The sequence below is a fragment of the Mercenaria mercenaria genome, chromosome 14 (genome assembly GCF_021730395.1).
Source record: "Mercenaria mercenaria strain notata chromosome 14, MADL_Memer_1, whole genome shotgun sequence".
NCBI classification, from domain to species: Eukaryota; Metazoa; Mollusca; class Bivalvia; order Venerida; family Veneridae; genus Mercenaria; species Mercenaria mercenaria.
In genome coordinates this window covers 58,684,337-58,704,241 of record NC_069374.1, presented here as the reverse complement: position 1 = coordinate 58,704,241, position 19,905 = coordinate 58,684,337, and the positions used below count along the sequence as shown (strand labels likewise).

At 35.3% G+C, this 19,905-nt stretch overlaps 1 protein-coding gene across 1 annotated transcript in view; it reads right to left on the bottom strand.

The window, feature by feature from the left end:
• Positions 1 to 3,840, bottom strand: part of LOC128548522 (plexin-B2-like) — a 54,387-nt gene extending 50,547 nt beyond the window's left edge. The window contains exons 1-2 of the mRNA XM_053523618.1: positions 2,964 to 3,840; positions 1,038 to 1,140 (exon numbers count right to left, since the gene is read on the bottom strand). Of these exons, the coding sequence (XP_053379593.1) occupies positions 1,038 to 1,140; positions 2,964 to 3,835 (975 nt within the window). The 5' untranslated portion in view covers positions 3,836 to 3,840. The remainder of the gene's footprint in view (positions 1 to 1,037; positions 1,141 to 2,963) is intronic.
• Positions 3,841 to 19,905: the final 16,065 nt, after the last annotated feature.

The window sequence follows — 19,905 nt, the reverse complement described above, 5'->3', positions numbered from 1 at the left end:
GGTATGGTTGTTTTTGCACTTAAGACAATAGGTGGCAGTTTCGATCGGACTCATCATCAGTCATGGCTTATCTTCCAATGCCATCATAAATTTTAAAAGATGTAAGTTTTTGACATATTTGTAGCATTTGTATAGGGTTCTCTATCTTATATAAACCATTTTGCCGAATTTCTTCCCAGTAAGAAAATTCGTGTCAGAATATTTGTTTGTTAAAGATAATTTTTACGGAATAATCGATGAAGAGAGTTCCTTTCTCTTGCTTTTGGCCTTCATGTTCTTGTATAGAGGTCAAAATCTGGATAGCGCCTGTTCCGTCACGGGATAGATATTCTCGGTTGATGTCGAAATCTGTCCCCTTCTGTGTGTACTTTTTTGACTAAATTAGCACAAGTTTTTCTCTAACAGAGGAACTTATCGACGATGGGTCCGATCTGATTTTACCGTTGGGCAGGAGCGACAACTTTTGGTATTATGTTTGATCGGTAATAAATTATTGGGCAGAACATTGACAGTCAAAGCATTCATCAAACGACGAAAATGAACTCTCAATAACTCCTATTTACCCGGAAGCTTTATTAGTCCTCAGATATTAACATTAATGAAACAACGATTTAAACTCTCAATTGGAAAACAATTGATTACAATTACATGCAAGAATAAGGGACTCATTAAAATGATTTATTACATTTAAGTCAGCGCATCTCCAACAAACAATACCTTAAATGATAAACTATTATCATAACGCTACGATACAGAGTAACTCATTTTAAAACACAAGTGTTCATGATATCGAGTTTATAAACAAAACGTTTATTAGGCCTTTCTAATTCACAGTAAGGACACACTCACTTCTTAGTTTATCAGTCCATCTTTGTCCGTTCTTTATTTGAAACCCTACATTAATACTTTTCACATGAAACTTATCGTCATGCTTTTACCGAGAAAATACGTGGTAAGATGTTGTTATTATTTTCTATATTCAGTACACAAGCTTAGTCTGAAACAAAAACAAAATATATATTTTAAGATAAACTCACAATTGCTGTTTTGCATGGGATACTTGACTGTTGGAAGTCGATATAGTCCTCCTTTTCTGATACACGAATGCCTCTGTAACAGTCTTTAATGTTTTCAACAAACCTGTAATATATCAAGGTTAATATCATGTAGCTGTAAATCGTGGACGTTCTTAAGTTTATATGTCGGAAATATATAAAAATTTTAAAAATAACTGAGCAAATAACCTATATAAAACGATATAAGATTTTTCTATAGAGGTAAAGAATGGAAGCAGCCTTGTTTTGGCCAGCTTGATCGTTAAGGGCTTTCAGACTTCATACAGAAATGCGGAAGGGGTGAATTTTAAAGTAATTGATGGTGGGTAGATAAAATATTTATTCCTAAATTGAAAAAAAAGCTCATTTACACCTGTAATATTCAGTAGGTTGTTGATAAGCATATTAAGCAATGAGTGAAATAAAGGCTCCATGAAAGTACAGCCAACACAAAGTATCAGCTTTTGTATAACGAAGGAACATATTTTGTACAATACCAGTGTAACAAAAAATGTACATGCATTTTTGAGTTTTTCTTTCTAAAGTACCGGCTTTGCTTAAACAGGTCAAAATTTAATGGCCGTCATCTCAGCTTAGGATGAACGCCATTATTTTCTCATTGATAGACATATTAACAAAAAAAAATCAAAGTGGGATCAGCATTACAGGAGCAAAGCGTGAATTCTAAGAAAAAAGAATAGCTCAGTACAGGTACCAAAGATACTTCTGTGGTCTGGTGAGTTAAAAACATAATGTCAATCACTTAAAATAGATCTTGAAAAAGTGGTTAATCTTAGTTAATTTACATGGTGTTTACTCCGGCTATTCGCTGCAAAATGTATCACTCCACCGGACGTATGGTACCTCTAATCATAGAATAGAAGGCGACATAGTTGGAAGAACGCTTGTACTTTTTAAAATTATCGATGTTAAGTATTTCTTGTCAAATAATGCATTTTATTCAAACCTTATACATGTATCTTAAATACTTTAGTATCTGAATTATAGTTTTAATTTTTATTGACCTGTACCAAAACATTTAACTTACAGCGGACTATTTCCCAAATCGAAGTCATTACCCCTTTCAGTTGTGAGGCTTTGGATAACAGTAACAAGTACAATAAATAATGACTGCTTCTCCAAAAAGAGTAAATATAGTTGTTAATACAACATCCTACTTGTTTATTTTCTTGAACTGCAGTATAATTAATTAAGTACGTTTAGATTGTATTGCATTTACAAAATGTCTGACCCCGATACTGTTACGTGAATGACAGCAGTCTCTTGCAACACGCAGAAACAAATTAATGAAAAGTACGTTGGGAAATTCCAAGACAGTTTAAATGGCATAACAGTGAGGATAACTGTATTTGTGTTGAGATTTGGTCCTTGACATTCCTGTTGTATATTAATGGATATTAACTTTTGTGACATAAGATAAATAAATGACTGGATATTCACAATGAGTCATATGTAGATCAACAATATCTTTCATTTTTAAACTATTTTTATCTTTATTTCGATGTGCGTTCCATTGTCTACTCATAACAGTTGAAAGTGTGTCCATATCATATACCGAAACTTTGTACTTTTTCACTGACAAGTTTTATCGTACCCCATCTACATTTTTTCTAATTTCAAAGACTGCGTCCCCTTAAAGGTAATAACATGTATATTGCCGTAGGCGGAACTCCTTCATTATACCAAAAGGTTGAATAAACACTATGGTTCCAAAGTGAAAGAAAATGTAGCAACACTGAAACAAAGCATGGTGAAATTTTTACAGCACTAACACTACAATTTAAGGCTACTGTTGTACACACCTTTTAAAAAAGCATATAATGCAACAGATAGATATAGATAGATAGATAGATAGATAGGCTGCTAATATTATACAATTACTCTTACTTTCTTTTTACATTCTCCATTGTGAAAACGCAAACAGCCGAAATACTATTGTCAGAGAACACAATCACGAAAAGCTTTTCTGTTCCTACTACGACTTTTTTTACTGCTTTAATTTCCTTTAATTGTCCACACTGCACTTGCATATCAGCATATGTATATGGTGTTGAATAATTGTTATCTCTTTGAATGAAATGTTGGCACACTTGAGCTATCTGACTTCTCCTCCTTCCTGTTGCTTTCACTGTTTGCTTACTGAAAAATAATCTTAAGTTATCCACAGTTAACGCATCAATGAACTCGTCTGTCAAAACTGGAGTTTTATCGAACGATTTAAATCCAAACCATGGAACACTTTTGTCATTTCCATGGTTCAAATACCATGCTATACCAGGTTTTGTGCATTTGCCACCAAGCTTTTCTTGACCTTCTACATGCGGACATCCGATAAATAGAAAGTTATCATTGGGCTTTCTGTCGTCTGGTTTAGCATACGTTGCCACAAATGCTTTTACTCCATTAATTCTAATAGTAGGCTTAAAATAATCACCAAAATCGTTGATTCCGTATAACCATTGATAACAAAATGGAAACCCCTTGCAGCAAAGGAAAAGATGATTTTTCGTTTTATCATATATCATTTGTGTTGTTCTACACTTGACATTTCTTTTAAAAGCGAGATTTTCAGGACTAATGTAATATACATATCTTTCATCAGCTATAAACAAGTGCTCTCCATCGCTTGTCAGCAACATGCTGTGTAGTGAGCTATATTCTTCAGAGGACCAGGCGACAAGTTTATTTTGCTCTAAACATCTTACTGACATGACACAACAGCAAACACAGAAAACTAGTTTTAACAGACTCATTGCCATTGTATCTGAAACAAATATTTGATTAAAATGTGAACTAAATAACAAATAGTATATTCAAGAAACGCCTATTAAATTTTCATATCACCTGTGATTCATGCAAATAATTTGCTTCTTACGCGTAATAAACACCTACCATTATTAGTGACCAACAGCAATATTGTAAAAAAAAAGATATTTTACATCCATACCTTATACGCTGGCTTTATTCTGAAATGATTTCTTATCACAAAATGCTAGCAACTTTATTATGAACAATGTTACCGTAATGATTTTTGCTATTAATATGTTTGTATGTTTGCTTCAGGTTTTCTGCCCTCGTAATATCTAGTTTCTACCATATCAAAAGCATTTTAGCCTTTATAATTTATAATTCATTAACTTTTTAAACCAGCGCTATTATTACAATGCGATGAGTAAAAAACATATACCTGAAAGATGTAACCCAATAGTCATCAAATATTTGCAAATGTCATTCAATTTTGATAGAATATTCAATCACAAACAAAAATAAAAGAAATGAATATGTTTCTGTATTAAATAATCAAATTCAATAAATGTAAAAACATGACATTGTTCATTAAACTAACTTTGTAAATAATACATTGTAAATCAATTGACGTAAGTTGTTGCATAAAACACTTGAACTTTGAAGCACGTAACACTTAAATCAGTCCGCTATAAATCAGTAGGTTGGCCAGATATATATTTTTCTGTTGATCGCGCACTTCGGAGAGACAAAATCACACTATATTGAACAGTATTACTTTTTGTTTATATAATATGTCTGTGGCATAAAGATGTTTTACTTCAATCCTTAAACGTGTAAGAATTACGAATCTCTATACATAAACCTATTTGCCCGAAATATTCAGTCGAGCCTCTTGCTACCTTAAAATTGTAGTGTTGGATTTGACAGGCACATTTTAAAAGCATAAAGCTAAATTGTATATATAACTTACAGTTCTCTGAATTCGGACTCATTAGACGGTATGAAATCACATAAATATGTGAAACTTGATTGTGTAATAAGGTTTGAAAATTTGATATACGGTATAGCGTTGTAATGGATTTCGGAATTTTAATACTTATACATTGTATATTTTATACATGTATATAATTTCACAGTGAGATATCAAAATATTTTTATGATACGGAACTATTTGACTTTTAATTTAGTGACATTGTATTTCATTCAAACTTATTATATTGACATGAAAAACGTCACTCGTTTCCTAGTCCACTTAGCATGTTATCCTGTATAAGTCGATTATATAGGAGGTAACAGTAATTGTATTTTCCGTACTAATAATAACAATTTTGCCTAAGCTTTAACTCCTTTTATAAATGCATCATTGAATAAATATAACTATCATTACTTATATATATAAAACATATCAAAGGAAAAAGGTTAGGTATGATTTTCTGGAAGAACTGTACAACCCAAACGAAGCCATAGAGCCATGAAAACTGAGGTGAAATATAGCCGACGGGTTGTTTCAGAAATCAAACAACAAATACATTTTAGTTATATGCTAAATATATGCATTTATTTTCTGTTTATTTTTTCGTTTATGTTTGTTTGTGTTGTCTTATTGTGATAGGAGTGAATCGTGTACATGTACTTGGATCACTTGAATTATTGATGTTTTATCTACCGGGAGTAACAGTAGGTAACTGTCATAATTGACTATTTACATCGGGTAAATATTGCCGGAAACTGCAATGAAACTGTTGCTAACTGCTGAAACTTTTGTTGCTCTTATCCTAAACAAAATGTTGTTGAAATTATCATTACCAAACTGATTTCATTATATCAGTTAAACAAATTCCAGTTGTAGGAGATGAAAGTGTATACTATTTAACAGTTTTGACAGACTTCGGTTAGTTCTGTCAATCGTTACATCGTGTTTTGTTCTAGTTTCATGGTAGTATAAGCAGTTTCCTTTATATTCTACCAGTCGTGCAGCTATATTTCTAAATGTAATACAATAACAAGCGCAGTATTTCTAAAACATCATTTGTACGCGTTTGATATCGTAACGGTTGTTTCCAGTACATGTAGTTAACTTCCTATTTCTGAAAACAGATTCATTCATGAACTTTCTACCAGCGGGAATATTCATTTGTATTTATATAGCAGTTACAGCAATAATTGCCTCTAGTTTAATAATTGCGTTTACCAAAAATCAGTTCAACTCATGTCATATTTTTATTCATTTCGAGGTAAATTTTGTTTCTAATACTTATATTATTTATATAAGTTCATTTAAATATGTTCCATTGTCTTTCTTACATCTTTTCAGTTAGTTTCCTATCGAAAATAGCCGCCGGTTTCTTTTCTGGTATTTGGCAAATTCAGCCTATATCTATACGCGCTTAAATAACGTAAAATTGTAATGTATAACAACTGTTTAATATTACTTTGAGTTATATTTTCTATTTCTAAAATTCATTGCCAGCTTTTGTACTATTGAAAGATTGCAGTTGAATACATATGTAATGAGGGATAAGGCTTCAATAATTAATTTTGTTGATCAAAACATTTTATTTTTTTTTCTTAAGCGTTACTGTCAGCCTTGTTACAACAAAGAAATGAAGTGCCTATTTTGCCATGGCAGAATTCTGCTATAACAGCGTCATTGCAATAAAACTTCCATAAAGATTGCAAGTTCATGGCAAATAAATGCCAACTAATTAAACCAAACCAATTCCAGTGAGTTTCTACTAGAATTTAATCTGATTCATACAATCTCTGCAAATTGTTTTTCGCGGCATTTGAATCCTAAAGTAAGTGTAGGTTGTTGAATTGTTCCCTAGAAAATCTTATCCGTTTCCAACAGTTACTGCCTGAAACTATACATGTTGTTCTAACAGTTTGTACCAGTCTTATGGGTTTTAACAAACAATGTTTTTCATGAAAGCAGCTTTGTACACATTTATAAAGCCTCTGTCAGCAGTTAAACAAATTTTTTCAACAGTATTTGTATCAGTTTTCAAACGTATCTGCAAGTAATATAGTTTCTAACTACATAGAAATCGATTTCAACCTGCTGTAAGATTATTCCTATAGCAGTTCATTTAGTTTAATATCTATTGTTACAGCAAACAATTTATCTGTGCTATATATTGCAAGTTTTATCAGTTTCATGTAATTATTGCAAGCTGTTAAGTTACATTTTATCATCAGTTAAATCCATTTCCATAGATATTGTAAACATGAAATAGTATTTCTAATATCACAGATTAACCGGCTATCTTGACGCCATCTGGTCCAAATAAACCCGCTTGTCAATGACAAAATAAAACTCGCTGAAAAAATAACCCCGCTTTAAATGAGTATGTAGAGCTTTTCATTTATTTCTTTTGATAGAAGGCCAAATCCTTGCAATTCAACTTGGCAGTTTTGTTAGATAATGGACACGGCGAGGCTGACTACCGATCAGATCATCTTCTTTTTTAATTTTAATTCATTTCTCATGTATTCTGACCGATCTTTTTTGGGTCCAGTGATTTAAGAAGAAAAGGGACATAACTATACAAAATTTTAATAGCCTCAGGAGTTATATCCTGTGCTCAAAACACAGGGTCTGAACATAGACTAGGACATGGCTTACATTTACAACTTCTGGCCTAAAAACTTTTTTTTATAATTTTAAAACATTTTAACAATTTCTTAAGTTTGAAAAATCTAACAAATTCCAAAGTTTTAAGCAAATGCCTTTGTTTTTTAAAAATCTGTGAAAATTTAATCTTTTGGGTTAATAGATGTATCTTTTCGGCGAAATTTCTAGGCACTAGGCTCTTTCTGAAAAATAAATAATAGCCGTTAATCATATACGGGTGATAAAATATGACTGCCGAAAACGGCAACCGACGAAGACGGATATTAGTTTCAGAGTGAAGTTGTACACGTATATGAATTTCCCGAGCATTTAAGTAATGTTAGATATCAACAGGAAGTCGTTTTGAATTCAGACTTTTGTAACCTTGTTTTCAACGAAGATAATTGTAAAAAAATCAAAAATAAATGTAAATTTATGGATAAACTTAGAATAAATAGATAAACTATAGAATTTTAGGCGTATTAAAAATGCTGTATTATACGAAAGAGCATTAATGCCAGCTACGAGTTATTTGATAAAGTATGTAACTCTTAATCTCGAGTTCTAACCCTATATTTTGAACAGTTTCATATACCTTACTCGAAATTTCGTCTTACTATTTCGACATTTCGAATTAAATAACTCGAAAATTGGATTTTCTAATATCTAATACTCAAAATTTTGACTTAGTATCTCGAGATTTCGTCTGAACAATTCTATGATAAAACTGGATTGCGATAACAGGCATTGCAAGTCCCATCTCCAGATTTGGCACTGTCCACGCAAAATGCCACTTACGTAGCCATATGGTGACCGCAAGATATTTTTGTCGTAGTTTTTATTTGAAAGTCATATGGCTGATCAACCGGCAATTTGTATTTTCTTTTTTGGAAGTCACATGACAGGCCGATCGACCGACATTCGCAGCTTGTATAGCTCCAACCCAAGCTAAATATTTCATATCACGCGCCGATCGTATATCATTTCCGTATTCGCACATAAGGAAAATTGGAATCACTGTATCACTGTATATCACTTTATTTTCTGCTGCCATTCTTTTTGTATTGTGTTTGTTCTGTCGCAGTGACATAACGACAAACGTCGTTATGGCGCCATGCCAAGCCTCGCCCTGCAGAACATCGTTATGGCGCCCAGTCAAATGTTGCCTCTCCGAACGTCTCGTCCCGCCAAATGTTCCCCGTTGAATGTTGTCCCACCAAACGCCGCCCCGCCTAACGTCACCCCGCCAAACGTCGTTATAGCGCCCCGTCGACTGCCACCCCGTCGAATGTCTCACTGCCGAACGTCGCACCGCCTGACTTCAGTGCCTGTGTTTTGCATAGCACTAGCCGTATCATTGAGGAAGTTAAACAGATTCTGTATTAAAGTGACTGCTCGGATAATACTTGCCATAATCTTTGCCAAACCCACTCACTCAAGTGTAGAATTAACCTTTCGGAGAGGGATCTGGTGCTCGCACGACAATTTATCTTGCGCGTATTGCCCTCTATCTATATTCCAAGAAAAATCGTGTAATTCAAGATCGTGGCGTGGGAAAGTTTGCGAAGGGGGAATGGTGGTGAGATTGAGTAATATTCTGGTAAAACTTCATAAAAGACAAATTTCCATCAAATTTAAAATCTTACAATCTTTTATCTCCAATTTAATTGATACTGTCATGTCGACGTTTGACTGGACATTTGGCGGGCCGACGTTCGGCGGGCGCCATACCGACGTTTGCCGGGGTGACATTTGTAGGAGCGACATTCGGTGGGGCGACGTTTGGTAGGGCACCATAACGACGTTCGGTGGAGCGACATTTTGCGGGGCGACGTTCGGCGGGGCGACGTTCGGCAGGGCGCCATAACGACTTTCGGCAGGACAACATTATACGTTGCGACGTTCGGCAGGACGCAGTAACGACGTTTGTCGTTGTTACGCTGTGACAGATCTAACTAATGAAATATCAAAGATCAGCCACTATTTTTCATTTCAAGTTATTTTGTCGATTAATAAATATATAAATCCTTAAAGGTCGATAATAATAATCCCAACAACTTAAATCATTTAAACATACAGTTGTTCCATATATATATATATATATGCAAACATAATTGGAAAGCATGTAGTGATTCTAGAAACAGTGAACATACGTGTGTCTTTTGATTATTTGCAGGCACGAACAATTAAAAGAAGTTAAATAATGCTATATTTTTATTAGTTATAGTAACAAATCTATCTGATTTATTTTCTAAAACAATGTATAATGATCCTTGGAAATAAATTACCGTTTGCTACAGCCCTGTATCTTTATATGCGTATATACTTAAAATGCATTTGAGAAAAAACCCAGTATTTAATCAGCATACGACATTCGAGTCAGCATCGTGATAGGCTAAAATGCCTATTACTGACATTTTCATGGAAAGAATACGGACAAAATTCCCGTGGATAAAAATGACAAAGCGGGCAAACCATACTATTAAACATTGTCCTTGCGAAAAAGTCCTGACCTTCGTGGTATTATGAATTTTTGTGTTATTATCCTCTTTAACGCTAGGACAATTCTTTAATTTGTACATCTGCACTGAACTCAAAACAAGTCAGGCAGAGCTATAGCTAAATTGCACATACAGATTTACTGTAATTAAAAATGTTTTATTTTTTAACATTGATGATATTCAGTACACAATCTGAGAAAACGTTTTAATACATGTTTGTTTCATTTTAATGTTTAAAGTGCCTTTACAGAACTAAATATGAACTTGGCCTTATAATACGTGCGTCAGTAGTTACCCATGATTTGTCCGTGCTGAGTTTACAGTTTAATAAGTCAAACAATTTAATACAATGACGGGTCCAGGTGGAGTCATTATGAATATTAATTTAGGAAAATAAAATCTAATTCAAATTTATGTCTTCTGTTGAAATTCTGTTTTGAGTATGTTAGGAAGGAAACCCTTACTGCTTGTTTTGAACATTCTGTCCTTGTCCGACCGTCTGTCCGTCCGAATTTGTTTAATGCATATCTCAGAAACGTATTTGATACAGAGTCATCACACCTCACAGGACAGTTATTCAGCATGGTGTTTTAATTTGAATCTCACACAACAGACCAGACTTGGTAAAAATATGCATAAAATGCCTTAAAGTTGGTGCTGCATGTATCTCCAAAACTGTTTTGACCTGGAATTATGAAAATTACACTGATAATGCTTTGTTGTCGTTCTTTTTTTTTTTTGTCTTTGTAGCAGAAGGGTGAAATTACATATTTCTGGGTAGGAAATGTATAAAAGTATGTTATGTCAAAATTTTTAACCAAGTTTACACGCACACTACATGAGAAAGATAGATCTGCAGCATATCAAAACTAAAGGAAAATTATATTTTTGTACATTAAGTATTTGCTTATTTTCAGCTGTTTTCGACCGAAAATGTCATACCAAGAGCTTTTCTGTGGTACAATTCTAGGGCAATTTAGGGGCCGTGATTTACAGAGAGTATTTGGCCTAGTCTTTTTTTTTCTGAAAAGTTTGGTGTCGACTTTGGCAAAAGTCAAATGTTTCCTTCAGACTTATTATTGCAACTATAATTTCTGTAAAACGTTTCAGTTTATATTTCTTGTAATTTCATAGTCGGATGTACTTGCACCTCTCCATTAATCTAAGAATGGACAGTTACATGTTTATAATGGATAGTTATAGTAAAATAATCGGGCGGTATCGCTACAATAACCTATATAATGGACAAAACTAACAAAAGATTATGTCACAACCGTGTTTTAAAGACTGAAAAAAGCCTCAAACTAGAAAATGCTTTTGTAAAAAAGCGCATGTCACCCCCAATGCAAAGTCCTATAGGCAGGAAGTCAATAGGGGTCAGGAGCGAAAGTCAAAGAGACACTGATGGTTGGCTGCAATAGGGATCATCTACTTGACATGTCCAGTAATCCCGCTAAGTTTCAACACTCTTGGCCTAGCGGTTCTAAAGTCACTGTTCAGGCTCCTGTGACCTTGACCTTTGATCAAGTGACCCCAAACTATATAGGGGTCATCTACTCTGCATGTCCATTCATCCTATTAAGTTTCAACATTCTAGGTCAAGTGGTTCTCAAGTGATGATTTTACATGACTAGGCCCCTGTGACCTTGGCCTTTAATAGACTGACCCAAAAATCAATAGGGGTCATCTACTCTGCATGTTCAATCATCCTATGAAGTTTCAACATTCTGAGTCAAGTGGTTCTCAAGCTATTGATCGGAAATTGTTTTCCATGTTCAGGCTCCTGTGACATTGACCTTTAACAGAGTGACCCGAAAATCGAAAGGGGTCATCTACTCTGCATATCCAATCATCCTATGAAGTTTCAATATTCTGGATCAAGAGGTTCTCAAGTTATTGATCGGAAATTGTTGTCCATGTTCAGGCCCCTGTGACATTGACCTTTAACAAAGTGACCCAAAAACAACAGGAGTCATTTACTCTGCATGACCAATCATCCTATGAAGTTTCAACATTCTGGGTTGAGAGGTTCTCAAGTTATTGATCGGAAACGGTTTTCAATGTTCATGCCCCTGTGGCCTTGACTTTAACAGAGTGACCCAAAAATCGACAGGTGTCATCTACTCTACATGACCAATCATCATGTTAAGTTTCAATGTTCTGGGTCAAGTGGTTCTCAAGTTACTGACCGAAAATGGTTTTCAATGTTCAGGCCCCTGTGACCTTGACCTTTAACAGAATGACTCCAAAATCAATAGAAGTCATATACTTTGCATGTACAATTATTCTATGAAGTTTCAACACTCTTGGTCATGTAGTACTGAAGTTATTGATCAGAAATTGTTTTCAATTTTCAGGCCCCTGTGACCTTGACCTTTGACAGAGTGACCCTAAAAACAATAGGGGTCATCTACTGTACATAACCAATTATCCTATGAAGTTTCAACATTCTGGGTCAAATGATTCTCTGGTTATTGATCAGAAATTGTTTTCAATGTTCAGGCCTCTGTGTCCTTGACATTTGACGGAGTGACCCCAAAATCAATAGGGGTCGTCTACTCCAGCATCACTACAACGCTATGGAGGTTGAAGGTTCTAGATCAAATGGTTCTCCAGTTATTGATCGGAAATGAAGTGTGACGTACGGACGGACGGACGGACAGGGAAATAACAATATGTTATGGTGGGGGGGGGGGGAGACATAACTTTCAATTATTTGTTGTAACTTTCTATGGATATACAACTTACACGTGTTAAGTTGAAATAACATTATCGGTTATACTTCGTGATACTCCGCTTTCAAGCTACACAGATACGAGATTTTAGAATGACAATCGAAAAGAAGTTATCATGCACGTAAAAATACATGATATAAAGTAACGTCCGTTTTATATTAAGATTGATGAAATGTCCTTTACGAGAATTTCGCAGAACTTTCATATACAAATATTTCAGTATCTGCGATAAACTGGTATATTTTCGGGATGTATTTGTTTTCGACTTTAATACCAGTCTTTTCTCTTTGTTGATCTCATCCCTGACAGAAAATAACAACATAGAAATACATACAATGATCCAATGAATTTTTACGAATTTGTTACATAACAATGTTGAATCTTTCGGATTGGATAGAATATAAACATACATGCGGCATTATAACTAAATTCTGACGGAGATGTCTATGCATAAATGAATATACGTTGTTTTCGGCGCCAGCCGACGAAATATTAATCGGTGTACAAATGTATCAGTTATTCAAGATGAATATATCTTTTCAGGCGTTTAAGATATATTTGATTGAAGATTTACTATTCCACTGTAACGAACAAAAATACGTTGTTTCTCAAGTGAGACAAATGTTAATTTTCATAATCTTACATTGAGAATAAAGCTGGTATGTATATCCTCCTACGCACACGAACTAGGTATCTGACAATTTGATAAAAAAAAAAATCTCACATATGGAATCAAAAAGCTTTTCTGCAGGCGCATTTACGATGTTCCGTTAGGGCCAGCGCCTGCTCCCTGTGAATATGAAGCACGGTACGACGGTACGATGGCAAAGCGCGACAGTAAAATGGTGATAACACGACATTATGATGGCGAAGCGCGACAGTACGCTGAATTAGTTGAGATAACAATTTACACTGGCTTAGTTAATGTGACAGAGGCTTTTGAAAAGTCATGCTTGAATATCCATTATTTGATGCCAGAATATTATAAATACATGTTGTTGCAAAGGACACGCTAATTTGCATATTATGTTGTTTTACCTTTAATAAGTAGTCTTGTTAAACAGTAGTAGTTGACAGCATGCTACTTGTCCAACAAAACAGTTCCGTGAAATGACATTAATTAAAATAATCACAATAAGACATACCTTACATATTCTAACACGACCAGCAAATAACCTACATGCATGTGGAGCAAAATCTATCTCAGATTATTCTGCAATAACCCGCGTGTGCAATGACATCATCCAATCCAGGTGGATAGCACGGTCGTTAAAAGTAGTTACCGTTTTTCACACTACTGATACTAGTATGTCGTGTTAGAATCGAAATAACAAGTTCCCAAGTGTGATTTATCGTAGAATAACCCGAGTTCCTCGTTCTTATGCAAAACAATATATCACTAAAGCCTATGGCCTTCGTGATATATTCTTACGCATAAGAACTCAAGACACGGGCTATTCTACGTTAAACCACGATTGGGAGCTTATTATTTCTTAAGGCCTAAATAAATTTTATTTTATTTTATTGAGTAAAATGCATTGAGTATATCAAACGAAATGCGTACAAGCGCAGGTTGCTAACAAGTAAGAACACGATATATGCTGTTGTTATAGCAATATCTGTGTCGAACAGTATGGGCAGGTGCTTCGTTTTGCAGCAATTGCATGCCACGTCAATGGGCTCGTAGGTGAGGAAGATGTCCTGCTGGTACCTAGCTGCTTTAAGGTTCTCGCGAACAACTATTATGTATGTCTTGCTGTGTAACGACTCTCCGGCCCGTACTATCACGGTCAACAACATACAAGTCCCGTTGAAACACACACGCGTCTATACACTTGTATCCTTCCGCCGTTGTGGTATAAGGTTAACCGACTCTCGTCCGTGAACAGGACTTTCGACTACTCTGCCGAGGTCATACACTAGTGCTGGCGTGCCCATTGCTCCCGTTGTTGTCGGTGACGTGATGTCAAAATAAATCCCCTGAAGGCCGCTTAGCTCTATTCCATAAAGGCGGAGCCGCCCTGCGACTGTTTATCGACTTATGGGTCTACCGTGCGTGCAATTGGTCGCCCTCGCCTCATGAACGCATGTCTGCCAAAGACTCGCGCAACCTGTAAAAAAAAACTCATGCTTAATTTCACTGATAAATGTACATTTTATTACAAATTTTGTAAATATTTGCAATTAAGATATCGTTATATGAATGCATGTCTAGCTTGCAACATACGCTACTGACTGTTGGGCCTCAGTGGCCGAGCGGTTAAGGTCGCTGACGTTTAATCACTTGCCTCTCACCGATGAAGCTTCGAGCCTCAATCGGCGCGTTGAGTTCTTTGTGTGAGGAAGCCATCCAGCTTGCTTACGGAAGGTAGTGGTTCTAACCAGGAGACGGCTCGTGATGAAACAATGCAAGGAGGGGCACATAGGATCATTTCCACTCAAAGCTGGAAGGTCGCCATTTGACCTATAACTGTTTCTGTTTGGGCGATGTTAAACACAACAAAACAAACAAACGCTGCTGACTGAAGCTTTAGTAGGCTAAAAGTCAATTTCTGCACACGTTTTGATTTTCGGGGTATGGGGTCTTTTAGGCTATCTTTCGGTATTGCCTGCTTTAGAAATATCAGTGATGTAATGTATGTATGGAATGAATTTCTTAAAATATTTTTAATCGACACATTTTTCAATTACACTTGAGACATTTTTCTTACTTTTCCATTCAGAACTTATGCGATTAGTATCAATTCCTAATGATTTTCATGCTTGAATACAAGGCCATTCAAAGTATGTAATCCTGATCTGAAGTGTCCGAGAAAGTCAACATACTCTTTATAGGGGCACCTGAACGAGCCTATGCAGAACACATATGATTGTCTGCATCTCCACATAAGCATTCCTGTGATAAAATATTCATGGAAATCATGACATATTCATTTTAGAATATTTCTTTATACAAAGGGTGTGCTTGTGCCTACAACGAAAGCAAAATCTTGAAATAATTGATTCGAATCAAAAGCAAAGATCAACAATAACCTTTAAAACACAAGCGTTCTCAATTTTTCAGTTGTAAATATGATTCTTCACTTTAGAAGCATAAACATAAAACGTATCATTAAAATTGTATAAACAGATCAATAAGACAGTTGTTAATTGATATATCCGACTGCGTAAATGATATATAAAATTAGAAACAATGTACTTAGCAAACAGCCTACGATTAGCCTGAACAGGATGTGTCTCTTAGTAGTTTGTAATACGTTAGGAAGACTGTTTGAAGAGATATTTTATCACATGATATAATCAGTCTGAGTGTTGGTTGACGTAACAATTGATAAACGGTATATTATATTTTTATCACATAGTACTCCAAACCGCACTTGCAATGTCAACATATCTTCAATATTAGGTAACAATATCAATGAAGATAACCATTTTGCTTCAGAAGATAAAAATATAAGTCTTAGACTATTTTTTCCATGTTTCGAACTAAGATCCCAAGCCTCATCATGCATTTTCCGTACCTGATTTGAACTTAATCAGTAAATATGAATAATCTCAACGTTTACCTTAGGACTGATTTTTTTTCTGTTGTTCTTGCATGTGCAAAACCTAACAAATAACGCGCCCACATCGTTAAGACGTAAGGAATCGTACAAATATAAACAATGTTGTTGTTCTTGTTGTTGTTGTTGTTGGTTTCTTTTCACCAGAATGTCAAATAAGCTGTACATGGTTAGTCGACGTTTAACTTAAATGATTTCTGTGCAGAATTTTATATATCGGTTTCGTGACACACTCCATGTGTGCAAATTTAAGTTCCACTGTGTTATGGCCATAGCAGTAAAAAATATTTTCGCTGTAAATACCAGCAGTTAGCCTGAATGACTGAGTGTTTACTAGAATATTCAGAATCTATGAATAGTAAATGATTTTGTTTTTAAGATTGGCTATCGGAAATCAGTGTTTTATGTTATAACTTAGACATAAAAGAGTACCGCATACGGGTGCCATCGCTCTTCTGTAAGTACTGGTCAGTCAGTAAGAAAAATACAATAAAAAATACAGAAGGGCTATATGCTTCGAATAATACTGATAATTTAGATATTATAAGTCAAAGGATATGGAATCTCGCAAACGACATACTTTGTGGAAAGTTTAATATGATAAAGAATATAGATGAAAACTTAAATGTCTTTGTTTGCTTTTGTTTGCCCTAAAAAGCCATTTAGTAACAATTATGTTGTTATACCAGATTGATATAGCGCCCTTGTCATGATAAACACGTTTAAAGGCGCTTACATATAGCAAACGCAGCCTCACAGGGCGCGAAATTCTCTACTAGTAAAGACACAGAACGATCTGACAACAGGGACAGAGTGAGATAAAGCCCCCGGAACAGATAGAGAGAATTCCTTTTTAGATACAGGCCTGTCCGGCTAACTTAGCCTAGCTCTTTGCGGATAGACAGTCTGGTTCTTTAACGTGCCCTGTGTATAGTACCGGTACACGCGAAGCCGTCTTTCCTGGGAAGAACCAGCACATGCCTCTTAGTTAGGTGGGAGACACTCAAGAGAATCTCAGAAATTTCCAGTGCCGGGACCGAGATTCGATACCCGGACCTGATTCGATCCCCGGACCGGTCCCATGGACAATCCATGTTGTATCTAGGCACTTTTGAAAGGGCTTTCTCTAAAGTCATTTTGATTAAGTAGGAACATGTACGCAATCAACCACCACAATATTTAAAAATTTATGCGCAGCGATAACATTCTGGCCACGCCTCAGCCAATTAAATTACCTGACTCCGCCTTTCAAATGATAAGTTTACTATTCATCTAATCGGATCTAAACGCTCTATCGCACCAATAAACCACGCGACATTTACCCTGCAATCACAACAACTAGAAGATTTTTGTTTGTTTGTTTTGGGTTTAACGCCGTTTTTCAACAGTATTTCAGTCATGTAACGGCGGGCAGTTAACCTAACCAGTGTTCCTGGGTTCTGTACCAGTACAAACCTGTTCTCCGCAAGTAACTGCCAACTTCCCCACATGAATTATCAGAGGTGGAGGACTAATGATTTCAGACACAATGTCGTTTACCAAATAGTCACGAAGAACATACGCCCCGCCCGAGGATCGAACTCGCGACCCCGCGATCCGTAGACCAACGCTCTTACCTACTGAGCTAAGCGGGCGGGCGGTCACAACTAGAAGAAGGAGGCAATTAGCTTGTTTTGATAACAAGTAATGCTTGTAAACTACAATTTAAGTTGTAATTCACACATCTGTTTATAGTCTATAACTGCAGTCGGAAAGTTACGGTTTACCGATACGACAAACAAATCAACTGTCTCAGATTCTTATCATTTCCTCTTACCTTTACTAAATATTTATAAATACCAAAACATAAAATACTGTAAATGCTGATTTATTGATAAGTATAAAAGATAATCAGTATTGTTAACAGTAAAAAAATGTTTTATCGATCAAACTCATTTGCATTAAAGTATTTATAATACTGCTTATACTGCATGCTACCCATTTAATTAACCTTACACTGTATGTAGTAGAACTGTTTACGACAATCATCATTTATTACAACCAGGTAGGAACTGTATGTAACGACATGGTCAAATAATTACAAACAGCTTTTACAAAAAGGTCAAAAACACCTGCAACATTTAAATATTTCCTTAAGCCTCGAACAGAGAAAAATATGTGTATAATCTAACGATGATCTGCTGAGTTTCCGCAGTTGATTGTTGACAAAATTAAGTCACAGAACTTTAACTCGAAACATGGTAATCCAGGTCCAAAAATGTATTCTGGGATACGCTCAGAGCATGTATATGACCGCTTATGTTTTGTGTCATAGCTTTTTTTTTAATATCTAAGACTGAACATTTAAGCATCGTAGCACAAGATTCAAGCTCAACCAGGGGAAGTTTTTCGTCATTTATATTTTGTTTTCTTATGTACATTTAATATATGATTATGTTTTCCTCAAACACTTGTCTACACATGATTTTAACTGGTCAGTTAGTCAGTGTATAAATAAAAATACGGTCCATCCACCCTTTCAGACACAATGAAGCATATGAATGCCCCCATAGGGTATAGATCGAAAACTTGTCCCTTTTCATGTGCTTTAAAGGTGCTATCACACCCGTCGTCATCATTGTCGAATCCTTTTCGCCATTTTGAAATTGGAAAGTGATCTAAATTGAAAGCAAATAAGAGAAAGAGGTTGCCAAAGCTTTTTGCCAGAATTCAGAGTTTATTTAAAACATTCTGTCTAAAAACATCTATAATACATATATTTGTACATCGAAGTGAAGACAACACAACAACTAAACCAATCATAACTATTATTCGAGTTTTTCAGCCATTTTTTGGTCAAACAGAAGCTTGTTTTTACTTATAAATATTTTATCATGTTTATCTTGTTATTTGTTTTTGTGACACTTTTTGTAATGTGAAGGGTATTGCCGAATAGCGTTACACAATTAGCTAGTTGTACTTTGCTCATTCCATTCAAATCAGTTTTCTTCTTTTTGTTTTATATTTCTTAAACGTATTGAATTGTATACTGTGTTTACCTTTTTGTATAAAAGGTGTTGGCTTTTATGCAGGCTTGAAATGTGCTTTTACAATATCAGTAATTGTTTATTAAATAATGAAATTTTATAGCAGTAGGTCTATTCAACATTTCTTCTTTTTGTTTCATCAAACGTCCAAACGTTTGTTGTTAACTACTTACATGTACAATAGCTCAGTGTAACTGCGTTCTGATTGTTTGAAAAAAAAACTGCCTAATTTTAATTGGTTCGTCAAAATGCAAAATTCTGTGAGTCCTCTCAGTACAAGGTTTTATTATACCCGGTATACTATAAAGGTTTGGCGAGATGATATTCTACCGGGTTTCGTGTCGTGCTTTTCATATTCATAAGGAAATGCTTACAGTCCGGGATGGGGACCCGGTTTCATATCATCTTTGATGCTCAGTTGGTGTCCGGGCTTATAAGTCGACCTTTATTTGTTTGGGTAGGGTATGACCGTGGTACTTTCGACTGACTGAACACCTGCCTTTAAAGTTACCTGCTTACTTAAGAGCAATGCATATTGACTATGACATTAAACTATTACTCGGTGCAGACAGTCAATTTGGACAAAAAAGGTAATTTGGTCTAATGATATTTCACATTGTTGGAACTTGTTCCCATTATTTTG